Here is a 20776-nt window from a genome sequence, read left to right on the forward strand (position 1 = left end):
GAATTGTTTTCTCAGAAAATTTGAATTTCGCGCCAAAATTTCCGCAAGACTTTTCTGCAATAAAATTACGAAATTTTAAAATTTTGAATTTCGCGCCAGGCTCATGGACACTACAAACTACACAAATACCTTACCCTGTACCCATCCTCCACTTCAAAATTTGTGCTAAAAATCGATGGCTGCAACGTGGCGATTTCCGAGTCGCCGATGAGATTTTGAAATTGAAGATCACTGATTAGCCATCCGGGCGGCGCATTTGACGGCAGTTTCAGCAGGGTTTTTGCCTGATAATTAAAAAATGAATTAGAGTAGACTACAAACTACAACACTCTGTGAGCCTCACTCAAGCTGAAAACTGGTCCAAAACGCTCCGTTTTTTCAAAATTTTTTTCTGAAAAAATTCCCCATTTCCGAATTCACTGCTCATTTCGCTAAATTTCATGAAAATTCGAATGCGTACCCAGGGAGTGCGAGTCATAATTCATGTCATTTGATATATTTGTTCGAGTTTTGGTGAATGAATTTATGGGCTCCGGCAGGGGGATGCATGTTGACACCCCACGTATTCAATTTGTAACTTATAGTTACTATGTATGTGTTGAATTACATGGTTGAGGCTCGGAGGCTCAAAGACTACAAACTACAAAGTTAGGATATTTTAAGAAAAAAAGTTGTAGTTTGTAGTTTGTGAGCCTCAACCATTAATAATTTTTGAAATTTAAAAAATTGGTTGAGGTTTGTGTAGTTTGGGTAGTTGAGATAAAAACTACAATTTGATTTTTTTAGGTCTGTTAGCTTGTAGTTTGTAGTTTGTAGTTTGTAGTTTGTAGTTTGTAGAGTGTAGTTTGTAGTTTGTTGTTTGTAGTTTGTAGTTTGTAGTTAGCAGTGGTTGAGGCTAAAAAGCTACTTTGTTATATCAAAGATTTCATGTTTTATGTTTTATGGAATTTTTTCCACCAGCTTGTTTATTTTTTCAAATTTTGGTTAAGGCTTTGACCATGAAAACCACAAACTACAAACTACAAACTACAATGTTCTCTGTAATCATTTTTCACTAAAAAATAAATAAAAATACAACTTTCAACCGGTTTTCATTATTAAATTTGCATTACAGAACGATCATTTCAGATGCAATTGAAAATTGAAATTTTTTGGTTGAGGCTCACAGACTACAAACTACAACTTCCCCAAGCCTCAACCAAATTCAAAATTTCTTAAAAATTCTAATTTTTAGAATTTTTTTCCAGTTTTTTGTTTTTTTAAAACGTATAGAATTTAACTGGGTCCGCTATTTTCTACAACATGCTCCATGAGCCTCAACCAAAAGTCCCTTCAAATCAGTGCTCAGCTTCATGTCGACCGCCCATGTCCTGGAGGGGTGCGGAAGCCCTGTGGCAACAAGAGATGGGGATCATAAAGGACCCTTTAGACTACTACTGGTTACTATGTGTTCAATTGAAAACGGGGGTACACCCCTCATAAACATATGCTTACACACACACACACACACTTTTTCCCGCACACCTGCGTCTCTCACTCTCTCTCTTTCTATGCTGCTGAGCCACACTTGGATGTGCTCTTGGAGTACACCGGAAATTGAATAAAGGGTACATGAGCAGTTGTGGCTTAGGGACACTACAAACTACAACATTTCCAGCCCAGAATTATTTATTGAAAAAACGAAAAAAAATTTTGGAGGCAAATTTGGAATTTTTCGTGGAAATTATCGAAAAATTAAAATTCAAATTTTGTGAAAATAGTCGTTTTTTTGAGACTACAAACTACAAACTACAGAATTTAAAGTTTTCTTGAAGCTTAGTGAAACTACAAACTACAAATTTACCCTCAGCTGTGAAATTGTTTTTGATGGGAATTGCTAAATTAACTAAGAAAGTTGAGTTCCTAAATATAATCGAAGTTTTCTTAGGACTACAAACTACAACCTATAAACTACAAACTACAAAAATCCCATATTCTCAACCATTGTTTCAAAAATGTTAGATAAAAATGCTAACTAGTCTGAAAAAGTAAAGTTTTTTTTCCGTAACTACAAACTACAAATTGGAACTACAAACTACAACAATTTTTGAAATAAAACGCACTAGTGGAAAAATTAAAATTTAAAATTCAATTTTGCTGAAAAATTGTTGGAAATTTTGATTTTCGTGACAAATGTGAAGTAAATTTTGTGTCAATTAGTATCGAAATTTTAAAAATTTTTTGATGATTTTTCCAAATTTTTTGTGCCTTGCCGTCCTCCGCCAATCCTCAACCAGTTACATCCATTAGGCGATTTCATTTCCATTTATAATATATATATATATATATATATATATCTCTCTACTCTAAAAACATTAACAACTAAATAAATATACACAATGGAATGTGTTACATTATGCCCCCCATATCCATTTGGGGCTACCCCCCTCCCTATCCGCCAATAAATGAAAAACAAGAAGCAGGGAAAGGCAGATGGTATTAACACAGGAGGATAGGCTCTGTCTCGTGTCCAGATGTGCGAAAAGCTGAGTAATCCCGGCGTGTAAATCATCTCTCTGTGTTGGGTGAGGCTACAAACAACAGGATATGGCACAGAGTTATGGTGCACCCTAAACAGTTTTTTTTTTTTGGTTTTTAGGTGAAAACTTTGAGTTAGATGTGTTCGATATTGCTAGAAATTGATAAAATTCAGAATTTTTAAATTTTGGTGAGGCTCACTGACTACAAACTACAAAATACAAACTACAAACTAGCACTGTTTTTACTGGGGTTATTATCTAAAGGTTTTTCTCCAGATTTTGCAATTTTTCATAATTGTTTTTTTAGAATTTTGGGACCAAATTTGAAGCTATCACTATATTTTGGGAAAAATTGGGTGAGACCGACAGACTACAAACTACAAACTTCAAACTACAAACTAAGGCTTAACACAGTTTTACTGGAGTTATTAACTAAAGGTTTTTCTCCAGATTTAGCAATTTTTCAAAATTGTTTTTTTAGAATTTCGGGACCAAATTTGAAGCTATCATTAAATTTTGGGAAAAAAATTGGGCGTGGCCGACAGACTACAAACTACAAACTACACAAATATTGCCCCTCTAACATGTGTGTGTGTGTTTTCCAGATTTTCAGATTTTTACTCGGACCAATTTTTTTCGGAATTTCGGAAGCTTCAATTTAAAATAAGGTTTTGGGTAAGACTGCCAGACTACAAACTACATACTACAAACTACAAACTACAAAATCCCCAGAACCTCTCAACCAAGTAAAAAACTCCTACACAACTTGAAAAATGTTTCAAAAAAATTTGAAATTCATGGGAATTTTTTCGCATTTCTTACATTTCTTACATCTTCCGTGCCAGTTTTTGACAATTTGTCATTCATTTTTCAAATTTTTGACAGGGACGCCAGTACACTACAAACTACAAAGTCCCCTTGAGCCTCACCAAAAAAAAATTACATTCTCATTTACATGCCGGACATCTGCCGTCATTCCCAGCGGCACTTTTTTGCGCATTTGACCTATTAGCTGGTCTCCGTCCCTCCACTGGACATATCATATCGAAAGTGGCGTAAATTGTACGCTTTTTTTCCGGATAGATGAGACCGATGGATGCGATAATCGGAAATGGGAAAGGCGAAACGGGCAATGTTGCGTGAAGCTATTCGAAAAGAAAAAAGACTAGAAACTACACAAATTCCTAAGCCTCACCCAAGCTGTCAGACTACAAACTAAAATTCTTCCACTACAAACTAGAAAATGTTCAGCCTCAACTGAATATCGGTAGTTGATTGATTTACTCGGAGACTTGAAACGTCAAGAATTGAATTTTGAGGGGGCAGATAGCTCAGTCGGTAGTGGTGGCCGCTAGCAGTCTGGAGGTCACGAGTTCAAGTCCGGCCTCACCCACTAGGTTCACCCAGCCTCTATTGGGAAGTGGAGCAATCCACGACTGGATTATCGGCCACAGTCCCCGGCTAGGACGTGGCTTAAATTACAGCCCAGAGGGATCACCACCAGGCAGTGTACCTGAATCCCAGATCCGCAGTGCATAGCACTTGAAGAACGGATCGTCCTTTAATCCTTTTTAAAAATACAATCTTTAGACTACAAACTACAATTCTTATACTACAAACTACAATCTAAAAACTACAAACTACAATTTAAAAACTACAAACTGCAATATTAAGACTAAAAAATACAACATTTAAATTACAAATGCAAAACATTACTTCAAACTACAGTAGCTGCCAAATTTCATATTCTATAGGGGAAGCTGAGAAGATATGAAATTTAAGACTACAAACTACAATGTACACTACAAACTACAGTGTAGTCTGTAGCGTAATAGTTGTAGTTTGTAGTCGAAAGATTATAGCCTTGAATAGCCCAAATTTTGAAGTGAATTTTCAGATTTTTTTTTTCAAAATTTTCAAAAAAAATTGGAATACTTACCAAAACTTCGTCCAAATTCGAAATGAGTAATATTAATAAAATGTTCCAACTCATTTTTTTTCCTTCAAAATCGATCTGATTTACCAGATATTTTCAAAGATGCTCCCTTCGAGGTTACTGTAGGTGTCTCCGGGTTTCCATTTGTGAAATGTAGATGATACTCTGAAAAATTTGGAATTTTTTAGGAAAAAAATTAGATAATTTGAAAGAAAATTAAGGAAATTGGAGGGTAGAAAAAAATTTCGGAAAAAATTTTTTTGGAAATTTTTTTTTTTGGATTTTTTTTTTCAAAATTTTAAAAACTTCCAAAACTTTAAAATTTCAAATTCCAATTAATTCTGACATACTACAAACTACAAAAGTACGTTAGCCTCACCCAAAACGTCAACTAAACAAAATATGTACTAGTGGTTGATGATGGGGGTGGTAAGTAACAAGAAAAGAGAGAGAGACACTCACAAATTTCATTCAATTTTATTCATTCAAAGAAGTTAGATAGACATCCTTATGCCAAATACACTGGATGATGAAGCATTCATCACCAATTTCGGCGAAAATTTGGTGAAATTCCTCATAAAACTAATGAAAATTGCTGAAAACTAGCTTGGGTGAGGCTGAGGAAAATTTGTAGTTTGTAGTCTCTGAGCCTCAACTATTTTCGTAGTTTGTAGTTTGGGAATTTCAATTTCAATTTTTTTTGACTTAACTTATAATTTAAAAAACCCATTTTTTGAAATTGTTGGAAAAAAAAATATTTTTTTTCTTGAATTGGGTTAACTAATGTTTATGAATAGCCGAAACTACAAACTACAAACTACAAACTACACATTACACACTAAAATAATTTTGGCAATAAAATCCAACAAATTTTGGAAGACATTAAGAAAAAAAACTCGCACTAGCAATAATCTTCATACTGAAAACTACAAACTACAATCTACTTAGTACAAACTACAAACTACAATCTACATAGTACAAACTATAAACTACAAAATACAAGCTATAGACTACAAACTATGAACGACAAGTTCATTTATTTTGGGCGAAAAAAAAACCAGTTTCTGAAAGAAATTTTTTTTTTTTGAAAATTTTCAAACACTGGATTTTTCGAAAATTGTTTAAATTTTGTGTTTATCAAAGCTTGAAACTTTGTAGTTTGTAGTCGATGAGCCTCACTGCATTGTGGCTGAGGCAATCTGACTTGTAGTTTGTAGTCTCTACGAACCCAAAAATTGAACGAAAAAACTTTGAAAATTTCTGTTTTTCTTTTTGGGAAACTCTTTGATAGTGTCTCCACTAATCCCCAAAATGTTCATTTTTGCCGCCGCTCCATGGAGAAATAGTGTGGAATTGGTGGAGACGGAGACACTAGTGAAAGTCCATTTTTAAGGACAAAATGGGTGGAATAGATGGCAGGGGGATGGCATTGATGAATTGGGCTCTTAGAAGTTTCGGAGAAAACGACAAAAAAAATTCGTCGAATTCGAAATTTGGTGAGGCTCAGGGGCTACAAACTACAAACTACAAACTACAAACTTTTGCACCAATCTTAAAACGAATAGTAAGTGTTGTTAGCTTTTAAAAAAACTGAAATGCTCTCGGGGCCAAAAAATCAGGTAATACAAAACTTGGGATTCCAGCAACTATAAACTACAAACTACACACTACACACTACAAACTACAAACTACAAACTACAAACTACAAACTGTGTCAACCTCAACCGACTCCAAGATTAGTAGACTTTTCTTGGAGCAAATGCTCTCGGAGCTAAGAAATTCTCACCCCACCTGTCTCCTCCTCTCAGGGGTACCGTAATTACCAGCCGATACATTGTACAAGACAGGGGGAAATTAAAAAGGAGTGGCACATACATACACATACATATGTATGTCAAGAATGTTTTGGAGCATTCACAAAACATTGGAAAGAGCAGGTGCTCCTGGAGAATGGAGAAGGTAATGAGAGAGGGTTAGAGAGACGCAGACAGTGAAAGAAACAGGGGGAAATTAAATTATATTTGGAATTTTGACTCTTGCTTGACTTACGGCATTGCATGGTTGAGGCTTATAGGCTACAAACTACAAAAGTTGAATTTTTTTTTTCGAAAAAATTTTGGTGAGGTTCTCGAGAAAATCAAATTTCAACTTTTCAAAAAAAAAAACAAATTTTTAATTTGGCAAATACTACTATAAATCACATCAAGCAACAAAAAAAAACTGGTTGAGGCTAAACAATTATTGTAGTTTGTAGTCCGTGAGCCTCAACCAAAACCGGGTTGAGAAGGAGAAGCCGGAAAGAAGAGTAATGTAGTTGTGAATAATGGATGGGACGATGCTTTTCAGAAGAAGACGGGGGGACGGATGTGTGGACATAAAGCATTGGGTGTTCATTTATTACTTGTTGGTTGATGTTCAGAGACACTACAAACTACAAAATATTCACTACAAACTACAAAAATTTCAACCGAAATTTGAAAATCTGAATCGAGAACATAGATTTTTCACTCGAAATTATTGGGTTTTTGGAACTATTTAGTGTTGGTGGATGCTAAACTCCAGACTACAAACTACAAACTACAAACTACAAACTACAAACTACAAACTACAAGCCAAAACTACAGACTATAACTGCTTTCAGCCTCAACCAAAATGTTTTGTTGTGTAAGGCTAAGCATCATTATAAGTCCGGACCAAAAATATAGTGGAGACTACAAAATTTAGACTACAAACTACACTACAAACTACAACAATTTTAGTCTCTTGGTAATGGCTGAGGCTCAGAGACTACAAACTTCAAAAATCCTAAAGCAAATGTTTCAAAGACGTGCAAATTTCCGAATTCAATTCAAGTAGACAAACAATTTTAGGGCTACAAACTACACTACAAACTACAGAAAAATTAATGAGAAATCTCACTAAGACCTAACAATTAAAGACTAATACACTACAAACTACAAAAATCGTAAAACCTCCAAAAAAGCTGCTCTTTCTCGGAAGGAACAAAAATTGGATTTGGATCATCCTCTCCTTCCACTTGGAAAATGATCCGAAAGTGGTTTTGCATGAAATAGTAGAAGCCAGTAGAGACGCAGACACTCTAACAAATAAAAGTGGGCGGAGCCATCTGGAGTGACCGGTGAGAGAGTGTGGAGACGCAGAGATGCGCAGGGGGGATTGTTTTGGGAAAAACACACGGGGGAATCTATATACTAATACCTCGAGCTGAAAGTAATTACGAAATCTGAAAATAGCCTGCGTCGAAAAAGGCTACAAACTACACTTTTTCAGCCTCACCAAAATAGGGTTAGAGGACTGTAAACTACAATATCGTTAGCCTCTAGCAAAATTGATTCAAAAAATGGTTAAGGCTCACGGACTACAAACTACAAAAATTTTGAAATTCTGGACCCAAACTTGTTGTGTAGGCAAGTTTTCCAGTGTGGGGGTTTAGTAGGCATTTGAACTATAAGCCACAAACTACAGGCAACAATTTTCACGCTACAACTATAAACTATAAACTACAAACTACAAACTACAAACTCCAAAACCCGTGCAAAAAGCAGAATCACAAAAAAAATTGACGACGATGTTTCAAGATTTTTCATGAAATTGCATACTGTGGTTGGGGCGGTAAGAACTCGCAGACTACTAACTACAAACTACAAACTCCAAACTACAAACTACAAACTACAATGCTCGAAAACAACAAACTACAATGCTCGAAAACAACAAACTACAAATATTTAGGTAACCACAACCAAACTGCAATTTATAGTACTAATTTAGAAGGTTATAGCAGTTTAAGCTCACAAAACTACAAACTACAACCCCATCTTAGCCTCACCCAAGTTCCAAACCTGGTTTTGAGCCCAGAGCCTCCCAAAAATGGCTCATAACTAGGTTAAAATTGCACTTTTTTTTGCCATTTGCCTCCCGTATTGCCTTCTTCTCACTTCTTTTTCGCTTTCCGTGCTCTCAAATTCAATTTCGAAACATCCTTCTCCTTATGTATAGTGCACACAAGGCTTCTCCATTTTCTAGAAGAAGCTTGACTTGAGAAGAAGCACACGGAAAAGAAGAAAATGTGAAGAAAAAGAGGCAAAAAAGGCGATAAATTTCGTATTGGAAGGAGTGGGAGGGGGGAGTATGAAATTAAATGTCACCCTTACCACAACCACTCGACGACAACCTTGATGCTCCGAAATTTTATGGCTCTTTTTTTGGCGGAGGCTCAGAGACTACAAACTACATTTTCAGTAGCCTCACTTAAATTTTCTAAAAATGGGCAGCAATTGCCATTCGGTAAATTAAATCGGGCATATTGCCGGTTTGCCGATTTGCTTTTTTTTTCACCCCTGCTACAAACTACAAAAATGTTAGCCTCAACTAAAATTGCGTTGCTGGTTGAGGCTGGAAGACTACAAACTACATGTTTTCAAAATTTTGTTTTAAAAAATACAAAAAATTAATAAAAATTTTGGTCGAATTCAGAATTTTCTCGCCAATAGAATAAAAAAACGATTAGCTCAAATGCTCAAAATGCTCAAAAAACTTGAAAATTTCAAACTTTCAGACTACAAACTACAAAATCTTTACCAACACAATATAAAAAATCAAAAATTTTAGCTGAAAATTGCAGACTACAAACTACAAACAATTACTCATCATTTTTGGATTTCGTAACATGCTCATTTCCGTCTCAACAACCTCTTTTACCACATTTAAATTAAATTCCAAGTAGGAATTTCCTACCCAAAAAAAAAAAAACAAATAAGGTGATGAAATATTTTCAGAGAGAGCCCCTGAAAAATTGCTCGGGTGAGTCATGGTTTAAGGGCATCCGGGGGACCAATTGGGAACTCGAGAACCCTGAAACTTCTACAACAAAACGCGAAGTAAACAACAAAAAAAAACCCGGTCCGTTGGGGGGCTCAAAGACTACAAACTCTAATGTTATTTGACCCATAAATTTATTCTAGAAACTACAAACTACAAAAGACCAGAAATGTGCGCCCTAACCGATCAGGGCATTTAATATCCGGTACTCATCTTGGAAGGGGGAATTTAATTTAATTAGGCATAGCCTTTTCAATATTGAGAAAAGAGGAAAATTTGAAGAGCCCACTGGGTTTCGGCTTAATGTGACAAACAATTTTTGTTGAGGCTGAACCAACTTTTGTAGTTTGTAGCCCTTGAGCCTCAACCAATAGCGTTTTCAAAAAGCTTACTTCGCACTTTCAAGAGTTCCCAATCAGTCTCTTGAGAATGATTATTTTCTTTTTTTGGCCATGACTTATTTGAGCTCAGTTTTGTGGCGCCTTAATAATTTTCGGCTCACTACAAACTATAAACTACAAACTACAGACGACCGATTCGGTGTAAGGCATCTTTAACCTTGTAGCTTATGGTTCTATAAGTTGCATGGAGAGTTTGGTTCACTTTGAAAAAATGAGATTTTTAACTACAAACTACAAACTACAAACTATAAACTACACAATTACTATTCAAATTAAGGTCCATTTAATCGACATACGTTGTAGACATTTTTTACAAACAATGAGAATTTTCATGGTCAGGGAAAGACTAAAAAAAACACACTTAAATAACTACAAACTACAATAACTACAATCCACAAAGTGGCTACTGTATACACTTCTCAGCATGTCAGACTGTTTTTGTAGTTTGTATTCTGTCAGCTACAACCAGTCAAAACATTTTGTAGTTTGTAGTTTGTTTTTTCAAACCTGAAATAACTAGAAACTATAATTCTTAACAAATGGATTTGCAGAAAAATTCAAAATTTCCAATTTAAAAAATAATTCGGCGGAATCTATTTGAACCACCGTTTTTGGAGTTTGGTCAAGAACTTTTGCTGAAGGATTTTTGTAGTTTGTAGTGAGGACCTCCCAAACACCTGTAATATCCGGTCATTCACACCCTACCCAAGAAGTGCAAGACGGAAAAGGAAATGAGTATCTTTAAGAGATGGAAATCTAATTAATCCTTTCTCCTTTCAACACACACCCCCCATCTCCCAAAAATACTCTTTTCTCAGGAAGGGACATATATATAGAAAGAAAAAGGAAAAAGAGGGTAAGCACATCCTATTAAAAGAGTCAAAATATATATGCAGGAGAGGATGGAGAAGAGCACATCAAATTTCAACGTACGCCTTTAAGCTTTTGGATTAGTCATGCGATCTGGAGAGTGGGGATAAGATGGAAATTGAATTGGAACCAAAACGGGGTAGATTAGGGGGAATAGGTAATTACTTCCAACTAGGCAAGGTGTTAGGAAAAATCGATAATTTTAGGCTGAAAATTAGATAGCCTTGGATATCACAATTAAATTTTTAGTCTGAAATTTCCAAAGTCCTCCTCGTTTTCAGCAAAAAGTTTTCGTTTTCCGATTTTTATTCCAGCTTTTAACTCACATTCAGGGGTGGGCGGAAATTGCCACTCGACAAATTGCCGGTTTGCTGATTTGCCGGAAATGTTCAATTCCGACAATTTGCCGATTTGCCGGGAATTTTCAATTCCGACAATTTGCCGGCTTGCCGATTTGCCGGAAGTTTTCAATTTCGACAATTTGCCGCTTTGCCGATTTGCCGGAAATTTTCAATTTCGACAATTTGTCGGTTTGCCGATTTGCCCGAAGTTTTCAATTCCGACAAATTGCCGGGAATTTTCAATTCCGACGATTTGCCGGTTTGCAGATTTGCCGGAAATTTTCAATTCCGACAATTTGTCGGTTTTCCAATTTTCCGGAAGTTTTCAATTCCGGAAATTAGCCGGAAATTAGCCGATTTGCCGATTTGCCGGAAATTTTCAATTCCGGCAATTTGCAGGTTTGCCGATTTGTCGGAAATTTTTAATTTTGGCAATTTGCCGGTTTACCGGAAAATTCGGCAAATCGGCAATTCGCCAGTTTGCCGGATATCAAATTTGCCGGAAATGTTTTGAGGTTTTTTATTAGACAGAAACATTAAAAACTGTGCCTTTCTGATTTTTTTCCGTTTTCTTTAGATATTTTTATAGAATTTTCTTCATAGGATTCATATGATTTTTGCCGATTAAGATTGAAATTTCCAAAAAAAATGTTCAAAACCACATTTGTCGAAACTTTTAGGCAATTGCTGTTATCTGGCAAACTCTTGTACATATTTTTACAGTTTGCACATCATCACAGATCTGTAGGTTTTCGTTGTATATAACTTTTAGCGATGTATGTATATTGGTTACTGAAAGTCACGGAAACATAAAGAAATTCTGCAGAATGTGCTTTGAATTTGAAAAAAAATCACACAGATGAAACTATACACGTTCAAGAAGCCCTGGGGTACTTCAACTTCTTAAAAGCACCATAATATAATTTTTGATGAACACGTAAAAAAGGTTACCTAGGCACCGACGGTACTGCACCTTTAAAAATTTTTTTCACTGCTAAATGAAAAATTTAAATACTTTTCGACTACCTCCTCTATTTCTCCTTCTGCAAAACTTGCGTATTTTTGAAAAACCAGCATATAAAAAAGTTATGTATCGTTTGGAGTATAAAACAGAGTTCGGAGCATAAGCACACCTGTAAAACTCCAACACTTTGCAAAAATGATAAAGATCATATTATTGGCAGTATTGGTTATTGGAGCAGCTACTGCAATTGGTTTTAGCTCTTCGTCGAGTGAATCTTGTGAAGGTTGGTTTTTCTATGATGATGTATATATGTACGTATATATTATGGTACATATATATATATATATATATATATATATATACAGTGCTCCACATAATGATACGGCCACCCCCAAATTTTGGTATAACTCAAAACTGGGTTGAGATAGCAAAACATAGTTTCTTGTGAAAATGTTCGCTATACTAACTTGCTTTCAGATAAGTATTGGAAATATACCTGAACCGTTCGTAAAAAAGATAAACCATTTTTTCATGAAAAACCATATTAAAAAATCCACAAAATGATACGGCCACCCTTGGTTTTTGTTGTCTTTTTTCGTTTTCTTTGCAATTTTTTTTGCTAAACGTTAAGTTTCATGTTCGTTTGTGTTTTTACAGCTATGTGGTCGTGGAATAACTTCAACTGACTACGAAAAAGGACAAATTGTGCCAAATTATCTCAAGGCTTCTCGAATCGTCAAATTTTTCGTGATTTGAAACTTTCGAGAGATATGATCACTCGATATGCTTCCAATCCTGCCGCTTATTGCACAAAAAAGTCTTCTGGTCGCACACCTTTTCTTTCTGTCAGACCCAAGCGAAAAATCGTTCGTCGTGCATCCAATTGAACAGTGACTTGCTCGAAAAGTAGGAGCGAGATGAACCTGGCAGTGTCAGTTGAGGCCGTACGACATGTTCTTTTGAAGTCTCAGTTTAACAAAAGACGAAAATTAAGAAAGGCTCCATTCATTACCAAAAAAACCGCCAAAACCGTATTCAGTTTGCTAAAATCAGTCAGGGAACTAACTGAAGACAAGTGAGGATTACGGTATAATCATTCAAGCCCAGTTTTTGGTTTCAGTTCATCTTCAGTGACGAGAAAAAGTTTAACTGTGATGAACCAGATTACTACCGTGATTAGTGGCACGATTTGAGAAAAGAAAAGATGAACTGAAACCAAAAACTGGGCTTGAATGATTATACCGTAATCCTCACTTGTCTTCAGTTAGTTCCCTGACTGATTTTAGCAAACTGAATACGGTTTTGGCGGTTTTTTTGGTAATGAATTAATTACAACTTAAGACAAGAAATGCCCAGAAAAAAATTCGGCTGCCGAAAATAATGCTTCCTAAGTTTAGTTTTTGCCTCTGAGATGTTTTGTCAAAATGAAGTATATGAAGTTCCGAAGTTAGGTATTCAAAAACCATTCTCACCTATCGATTTGTAATAATTACTATTTTAGGTGGCCGTGGAGGTGGCAATGGAGGTGGAAGACCTCCAGGCGGCGGAGCAAATGTAAGCTGGTACATTAGAATAATAATAATGCCTATACGTATCTATTCCAGGGCGGCTGTGGAGCTGGATGGCGTCGATTGAACCGTCCATCTGGTGGCTGGTGTGTCCGAGCATTCGGTGGGTATCTAACTCAAGCAAATGCAGAGATTCAATGCAAATCCCATGGCGCAACACTTTCCGGACTGCAAAATATGGAGGAAGCACGTATTATATCCAGTATGCCTTATACAGGAGCCAGTTAAGTGTAAAATTTTCAGACATGGCTCTTTCCGTGCTCAACCGAGCTAGTGGTTCCGTCTGGATCGGTGCAAAGCGGACTGCTGCTTGCACAAGAAATGGCATAAGCTCCCAGTGCACCGCTACCAACTCCTTCTACTGGACTGACAACTCAGCATCCGGAATTGCTGGATTCGTTAGGGCCCACCAGCAGCCAGACAATGCTCATGGAAAGACTCAGTTGTGGGCAATTCTTCTCTCATCGAGAACTTCGTTGAGAGTGAAACATGTGATGTGGCAGCCTGGAATGCTAGATGACGTGGCATGTGTCATGAATCCCTCGGATCCCAGTCCGAGAGCTGTGTCGGGCTATGTATGTGGAAAGAAGAGCTCCCGACGATAATTTGTGAATAAATATTTTGGAATTTGGAATAAATTTTCATTGCAAGCTAAAACTAGAATTTCAATCGATTTTTGATATTATTGTGTCTAAGAAACTGGTAAAGTTTTTGAAAAAGTTGTGTTTTTAGTTTTGGAGAAAATATTATTTTTTTGCAATTTTGAATAAAATTTCATTGGCAGCTACCCTAAAACTGGAATATCATTCAAATTTTGAACGTTGGGTATCGATTTTCTGTGGACATATGTATATTATTGTACCAGCAAATTGCGCAGCGTTTTTATTTTCTGAACAACTAAAAAAAGTTAGTAAGGGTTGGCGAAAGTTGGGGAAAGTTGGCTTAGAAGTGGCCACGAGATGCCGAGTCATTTGTAGAGTACAGTCCCACTACTTGTTGCATTCGTTTATAGTTTCATTCTTGTGGTTCTTTTAAAAATTCAAAGCACATTCTGCAGAACTTCTTTATGTTTCCGTGACTTTCAATAACCAACATACATAATGCAAAAAACCACCGTGATGAAGTATAAAATGTGATGTACCCACATCAGAATTGCAAAGTCTAAAATGTTCAAGGTTTTGTCAGTGACAGTATTAGTAATTGGGATATCCTATACAGTTGCTTCTTCGTCGAGTGAATCTTGTGAAGGTCGGTTGTTTTGAAAGTATTCGTTTCATATCTAGTACATTTCCAAAATAATTTTGAAAATATCAACAAATGTTTTATCAAAACCGCCATAGTTGCTAGCAACCTGTGGCAAGGAGTGGTGAGACCCATCGTGGTGAGACCCATCGTAGTGAGACCCATCGTAGTGAGACCCATCGTAGTGAGACCCTTCGTGGTGAGGCCAATCGTGGTGAGACCCTTCGTGGTGAGATCCATCGTGGTGAGACCCATCGTGGTGAGACCCATCGTAGTGAGACCCTTCGTGGTGAGGCCAATCGTGGTGAGACCCTTCGTGGTGAGATCCATCGTGGTGAGACCCATCGTGGTGACCCCATCGTCATGTGTTTTGGCCCCTGGCAAATTAAAATTGATAAGCGAACTGTGCTCACAGCTCGAAAAGTGATACCAGCAGTGTTCGGTGGAGCGCATTTGCACGAGTGTACCAATTGTCGGGCCGTGTTGTAAACATTAAATTTACTGCTATGATTTTCAGATAGCCGCGAAGGTGATAGAGTTGGCAGAGAAAACGTAAGGCCCATTACACCAATGATTAGATCAACGTCCTCAATATTTTATAGGGTGGTTGTAGCCCTGGATGGCGCCGATTCAACCGTCCTTCAGGTGGCTGGTGTGTTCGAGTATTCGCCGGAATCCTTACTCAAGCAGAAGCAGAGATTAAATGCAAATCCCATGGTGCAACACTCTCCGGACTGCAAAACATGGAGGAAGCACGTAATATATCTGGTATGCAGGAACTATATACAGGAACACTTATACATATACATATACATATACATATACATATACATATACATATACATATACATATACATATACATATATGCAGGAACTTGTTAATTATATGAATTTGCAGACATGGGCTTACCTGTGCTCAACCGAGCTAGCGGCTCCTTGTGGATCGGTGCAAAGCGGATGCCTGTATGAAGAAGACTATAACTTCCCAGTGCACGGCTACCAACTCCTTCTACTGAACTGACGGTTCAACTACCGGAATGCTGGTTATGTATGTGGAAAGAAAAGTTCGAGATAGTTGTATTGTTAATGAATGATGAATTTTCAAGGATATATATTTGTTGTCAAGTGTTATTTCGAAAAAAAAAATTCCGTTGGTGATGCGCTTATTTGAAATATTCACAATATTTGAATTTCCCTCGAAAACTTTTTTCAGCAATTTCGAATTTATCGCCAAAAAAATTTTTGGGCGAAGTTATAACTTCGCGCCCATTGTTTTCTTAAAAAAATTAAACTTCTCGCTAAAATATTATTCTTAAAAAATTTGAATTTCCCACCAAAAATTTTCAACCGAAAATGTTTAAAGTCCCGCTAATAAATTCTAGGAAAAATAATAAATTTTAATTTGCCGTCAAATTTGTTTTCTAAGGAAACTTGAATTTTTCGCGAAAATTTCAGTTTCCCGCCGAACTTTTTTTGGGTGCAATACTAATAGAACAAAATGTTGAAACATCTTTCTTGATTGTATCGTCCTAAACTCAAGGGTACTAAACCATTAAACATCCGGAATCCATCTGAAAATTTCAGCGCGAAAAACTGGTCATAAACGCTACCCGCGGAACTTTTTTGAAAAAATTTTCGCAGCTCTCAAAAAAACCATCACATATAAAATTTATGTACCATCACGAGGAGTATAAAATGTGCAGATCTTTGATAGGGAAGTATTGCAACTAGCAAAATGGTCAAGCTCATATTGTTAACAGTACTTGTCATTGGAGCAACCAATGCAATGTTCTTCATTCCTTCGAAGGTATCCTGTGACGGTTGGTTTTTTTTTTTGAAAGTTACTTGATTTGTTATATTAAAACCACAACTTTAACGAAAAGTTGCTAGTAACTTCTCTTAAGTAAGACAAAAAAAACATAATTAATACTTACAATAATGAGTTCAACTCTCCACCACGGCAAAACTTTTTTTAGAATTATGAGTAAGTTTCTGGGTCTAGAAATTCGATTTTGGCCCCGCCAGAGGCGCTAGAGGCGAATGGGAGGTGGGAGGGGGGATGGGATGAGTTCAAGTGAGTTCAGTGAGTTCAGTTCAGTGATATTATTAATAATAAGAAGAACCACAGTCATTTAAAAAAACCCTTTGCCGATCATTGATTTATTGATTTCAGATAAGAACGGAGGAGGCGAAACAAATGTAAGTTGGACGGTATTTTTATCGGTAGCGGAATACTTATGACCTTTGTATTACTCATATATACTATCTGTGCATCTTCGACACTGACCACTTACGTTGAGACTTAATACCTGTGGAAATATGTTAGGAGTACTGTAGGGTTATTGTACACCAGCCGTACACCGCACCTCCGCCGCGGCCCCCGACTTCTGGGGCTCAAAACTAACTTTTTCTGAAACTACCGTAACCCTACAGTATTCCTACGGTACCACTATTGTACCACTACAGTACCCCGACTATATCCCTACACTAACCCCAACTCACTATCCCTCCATAAGCTAAAACTTCACAGACTACAAAGACTACATAAACTACAAACTATGGACAAACGGAATAAGCGCTTTATATATAGTAAATGATAATTTATTTCTTCTATAAGATCCTTTCAAGATTTTGATCAAGATCAGGAGTAAAATCTCTGACAAAAAAGCTTGAGTACTAATTGTAAGTTCAGAATGTGGAGCATGCAGGAGTTGTTTCAAACTACACAAGACTCCAGAAAAGCTAAGCAAGATTGTCTTTAATTTCTGTTAATTTCTATGCAAGAATACGTAAAACGTTTCACTAGGACTTCATCAAGTCTATACAGAAGATTCACTTCATTTATATTTGTTATACTTTTTTATTTTTGCCAGAGATATAGTTTTAGATTTTATACTGCAAAACTTATGAAATAATTTAGGTATATTTTTGGGTCAGGCTTAAAATAGGCGCAATTTAAGGTAAAGCCTATGTGTTTCAGGGTGGCTGTGGAGCTGGATGGCGTCGTCTCAACCGCCCATCTGGTGGTTGGTGTATCCGAGTATTCGAAGGAGTACTTACTCAAGCGGACGCCGAAGCTAAATGCAAATCCCGTGGTGCAACACTCTCCGGACTGAAAAATGCGGAAGAAGCACGTATTATAGCTGGTATGCTACGAGCTTGTGAATTGTATAATTGTATATCCTTCCAGACATGGCTTTACCTGTGCTCAACCGAGATAGCGGATCTGTATGGATCGGAGCTAGGCGAACTGATGCCTGTATGACTAAGAGCATAACATCCGACTGCACGGCTACCAACTCCTTCACCTGGACTGATGGTTCAACTTCTGGAACCGCTGGATTCGTGTGGGACTCTAGACAACCAGACAATGATTATAAGAAACAACCATGTGTGATCCTTCTCTCCTCTAAAACTCCTGAAACTCCGGTGTCAGTGAAGAATCGTCCATGGCTACCCAGAATGATTGATGACGTTGCATGTAGTCTTGACCCGGCAGAAGGCAGTGCAAGAATTGTGGCTGGTTACGTGTGTGGAAAGAAAAGTTCGCAATAATTGGTTTTGTCAATGAATAAATGTTTATTTGAAGTATTCTATAGTAGATATGATGTATGGAAAAAACTTTTTTTGGTCAATTTTCTCAAAAAAAAAAATTGAAAAAAAATCAATTTCAATTTTCATACAACTTTGTTAAATAAGTTAATCTGTATGTTTTCCATATTAAAAACCTATTTAAAATCTATGATTGTTACTGAGAATTCAAAAATATTGAAGTAAACTTAGCGTTTTTAAGTTGAAAACAGTAGGTTCACATATGCAATCTTTTATAATTCAAAGAAAAAACACATGGTTTTGTTGAAAAACTATCAAAAACTTTTCCATACATTTTACTTTCAGAAAATATGTTTAAAATTTTTGTAGCTAATCAGGTTCAAAAGTTACGTCAGTTTTGACTAGAGGTACTCTTTCCCGGCCAATGTTAGAATTAACCTCCCAAGCTTTGATCTAGAAAAATTTGAGTTTCAGGTGGATTTTCCAACAAATAGCATAACTTTTATCCTTTTTTTTTATTTTTTTTGATAGCTTGAACGATTCAAACAGCCTTTCGATCACATACTGCTTCTGATGCTGATCTTAAACATCCAAACCCATGCAATAAATTTTGCAAGCCTCCGCTCACCACACACATAAAACTTTTAAAAGTTCCGGTATCACGTATAAAACCCCTCGCTGTGACAAATTTCCGTTCTGCAAAATGACCAAGTTTATTCTTTTAGCCCTAGTTGGGCTTGCAGCTGCAATTGACTTTGACTCTTCATCCAGTGAATCTTGTGAAGGTAAGGCTGATTGAAAGAGGATTTAATGATGGAAGAAATGGTTTAAGATGGCAACGGTCATGGTCATGGTCACGGTAATGGAAATGGTAATGGCAATGGCAATGGTAATGGCAACGGAGGGCGGGCAAACGTGAGTTACTCATAAAATGCCCCATTTCTGTTTGATATACGAGAATTGCGGGAATTTAGACGCAAACTTCTAAACTCATTTCGCATGGTTAAGAGTGTGCTTACGTCATCCCTTTTCCGTGAAAAAACTTCCCGAATTTTTTGTAGATCAAGCCGCGATGGGACAGCCGGACACCACGTGTATATCATCATTTCTTATATAAAAAATAGCGTCCGTTTGTTCCATTTGCCTGCTTGTTTTTAGTGACGTCACAACGTTGTGAGACCCATCGTGGTGAGACCCATTTTGGCGGGAATTCAAATTTCTTCGTAAAAATTTTGGCGGGAATTCAAATTTCTTCTGAAAAATTTTGGCGGGAATTCGAATTTCTTTAGAAAAATTTTTGGCGGGAATTCAAGTTTCTTGAGGCGCGGCCAGCGGCTGGTATAGATATAAATTTCCGGGTTTTTATCGTCTTACAAAGCTTTTCCTCTACCGAAAATGAAGATTTCCGTTCCAGGGTGGCTGTGAAACTGGCTGGCGTCATTTCAGACGTCCATCTGGTAGTTGGTGTGTCAGAGTTTTTGGCGGAAGACTAAACCAAGGAGCTGCACAATCTCAATGCCAATCCTTCGGAGCTACCCTTTCAGGACTTCGGAATCTCGAGGAAGCGCGCACTATTTCCAGTAAGCCCATTTTATCAGTCTTACTTTTAAAGTTTTGTTTTAGATCTGGCCCTCAGTGTGATTGGCCGTTCAAGCGGAGGAATATGGCTCGGAGCACGTAGAACCACTGCCTGTGCCAAGCAACACAAAACTACATCATGCTCCACAACTAGCTCCTTCCGATGGACAGATAGCTCGGCATCCGGGACTGCTGGATTTGTATGGAATAATGTTCAACCAGACAACTCGGATTTGAACTCCCAATGTGCCGTATTACATGCCGGAAGCTCTGCAGCTACAGTTAGTAATGCTGTTTGGCAGCCAGCCATGATGGATGACGTCACTTGTTCCTTTGATCCAGCAGGAAGAGATCCAAGATCTATTTATGGATACGTTTGTGGAAAGAAGCCAAGTAGAAGATGATATTTTGTTGATTCAAAGAATAAAAGTAATAACTGTTTAAATTTTTCGATTGGAACAAATTTCAAAATGCCAGTATTTGAAAAAAAATCATCAGTTATTAACGGTGGCGTAGCCGAAAATATTTTATTGTTTTATTAGACTCGAAATTGTCTGAAAATACCGAATTTCAAAATGAAACTGCTTGAATTGTTTTCAAAAAAAGAGGACTAACTTTTTTTTTGATATACAAGTCAATAATCTTGTATTTACGGTATGTTTAAGGTTTACGAATCACCAGATTTGGTAAGATTTTGTAACTTTTTGGTAACAGGCGTTACTCAAAAACCGTTTTCGCATCAAAAATGCTACTGACAAATGACGTATAGGGTAAAAGGAACATTTTACAGTTTTCGTCTAACATTTTATTGAACTGCGGATCTATGACGACGAGCTGTCGTCACGTTGGAGAGTTAGGAGTCAAATATTAACAAAAAAATTAAAAAATTAGAGATCATTTTCAGACTGCTCGTAAAAAGACGGAAAACAAAGATTTTGCAATGAATCACAACACATTCGATTTACA

General features: G+C 36.9%; 4 protein-coding genes, 3 non-coding genes and 1 pseudogene across 8 annotated transcripts in view; 5 read left to right on the forward strand and 3 right to left on the reverse strand.

Annotated features, from left to right (window-relative positions):
• Positions 1-4620, reverse strand: part of hmr-1 (Cadherin-related hmr-1) — a gene marked incomplete at both ends in the record, with an annotated part of 58910 nt that extends 54290 nt beyond the window's left edge. Inside the window, 2 exons of the mRNA NM_001026479.4 lie at positions 135-284; positions 4459-4620. Coding sequence (NP_001021650.1) covers positions 135-284; positions 4459-4512 — 204 coding nt within the window. The remainder of the gene's footprint in view (positions 1-134; positions 285-4458) is intronic.
• Positions 1491-1550, reverse strand: ZK39.12. Its single transcript, NR_050541.1, has one exon. It is a non-coding gene; the product is annotated as an Unclassified non-coding RNA ZK39.12 (non-coding RNA).
• A 7442-nt stretch (positions 4621-12062) lies between the features above and the next one.
• Positions 12063-14088, forward strand: clec-93 (C-type lectin domain-containing protein). Its single transcript, NM_060465.2, has 4 exons — positions 12063-12153; positions 13372-13424; positions 13475-13640; positions 13682-14088. Exons 1-4 carry the CDS (start codon positions 12066-12068, stop codon positions 14041-14043), a joined length of 669 nt encoding a protein of 222 aa, NP_492866.1. The 5' UTR covers positions 12063-12065; the 3' UTR covers positions 14044-14088.
• ZK39.11 lies at positions 12175-12236 on the forward strand. Its single transcript, NR_050542.1, has one exon. It is a non-coding gene; the product is annotated as an Unclassified non-coding RNA ZK39.11 (non-coding RNA).
• ZK39.13 lies at positions 12175-12236 on the reverse strand. Its single transcript, NR_050543.1, has one exon. It is a non-coding gene; the product is annotated as an Unclassified non-coding RNA ZK39.13 (non-coding RNA).
• Positions 14089-15288: 1200 nt separating the features above from the next.
• ZK39.9 lies at positions 15289-15878 on the forward strand (annotated as a pseudogene). Its single transcript has one exon. A coding segment is annotated over exon 1 (590 nt).
• A 522-nt stretch (positions 15879-16400) lies between these two features.
• On the forward strand, positions 16401-18271 carry clec-94 (C-type lectin domain-containing protein). Its single transcript, NM_060466.7, has 4 exons — positions 16401-16500; positions 16854-16879; positions 17661-17826; positions 17871-18271. The coding sequence occupies exons 1-4, from the start codon at positions 16416-16418 to the stop codon at positions 18233-18235; spliced, it is 642 nt and encodes a 213-aa protein (NP_492867.1). The 5' UTR covers positions 16401-16415; the 3' UTR covers positions 18236-18271.
• Positions 18272-18925: 654 nt separating this feature from the next.
• On the forward strand, positions 18926-20256 carry clec-95 (C-type lectin domain-containing protein). Its single transcript, NM_060467.6, has 4 exons — positions 18926-19017; positions 19065-19147; positions 19647-19812; positions 19856-20256. Exons 1-4 carry the CDS (start codon positions 18936-18938, stop codon positions 20212-20214), a joined length of 690 nt encoding a protein of 229 aa, NP_492868.1. The 5' UTR covers positions 18926-18935; the 3' UTR covers positions 20215-20256.
• The last annotated feature ends 520 nt before the right edge of the window (positions 20257-20776 follow it).

Source organism: Caenorhabditis elegans, chromosome I (genome assembly GCF_000002985.6).
Source record: "Caenorhabditis elegans chromosome I".
NCBI classification, from domain to species: Eukaryota; Metazoa; Nematoda; class Chromadorea; order Rhabditida; family Rhabditidae; genus Caenorhabditis; species Caenorhabditis elegans.

What these genes read in the sequence shown, in the direction of transcription:
- clec-93 (NM_060465.2), top strand. Translation starts at nt 12,066, where the DNA reads ATGATAAAGATCATATTATTGGCAGTATTGGTTATTGGAGCAGCTACT. An exon ending in GTCGAGTGAATCTTGTGAAG is followed by an intron (nt 12,154 to 13,371) that starts GTTGGTTTTTCT and finishes TTACTATTTTAG; the next exon opens with GTGGCCGTGGAGGTGGCAAT. An exon ending in CTCCAGGCGGCGGAGCAAAT is followed by an intron (nt 13,425 to 13,474) that starts GTAAGCTGGTAC and finishes TATCTATTCCAG; the next exon opens with GGCGGCTGTGGAGCTGGATG.
- clec-94 (NM_060466.7), top strand. Translation starts at nt 16,416, where the DNA reads ATGGTCAAGCTCATATTGTTAACAGTACTTGTCATTGGAGCAACCAAT. An exon ending in TTCGAAGGTATCCTGTGACG is followed by an intron (nt 16,501 to 16,853) that starts GTTGGTTTTTTT and finishes TATTGATTTCAG; the next exon opens with ATAAGAACGGAGGAGGCGAA. An exon ending in ACGGAGGAGGCGAAACAAAT is followed by an intron (nt 16,880 to 17,660) that starts GTAAGTTGGACG and finishes TATGTGTTTCAG; the next exon opens with GGTGGCTGTGGAGCTGGATG.
- clec-95 (NM_060467.6), top strand. Translation starts at nt 18,936, where the DNA reads ATGACCAAGTTTATTCTTTTAGCCCTAGTTGGGCTTGCAGCTGCAATT. An exon ending in GCAACGGAGGGCGGGCAAAC is followed by an intron (nt 19,148 to 19,646) that starts GTGAGTTACTCA and finishes TTTCCGTTCCAG; the next exon opens with GGTGGCTGTGAAACTGGCTG. An exon ending in GGAAGCGCGCACTATTTCCA is followed by an intron (nt 19,813 to 19,855) that starts GTAAGCCCATTT and finishes GTTTTGTTTTAG; the next exon opens with ATCTGGCCCTCAGTGTGATT.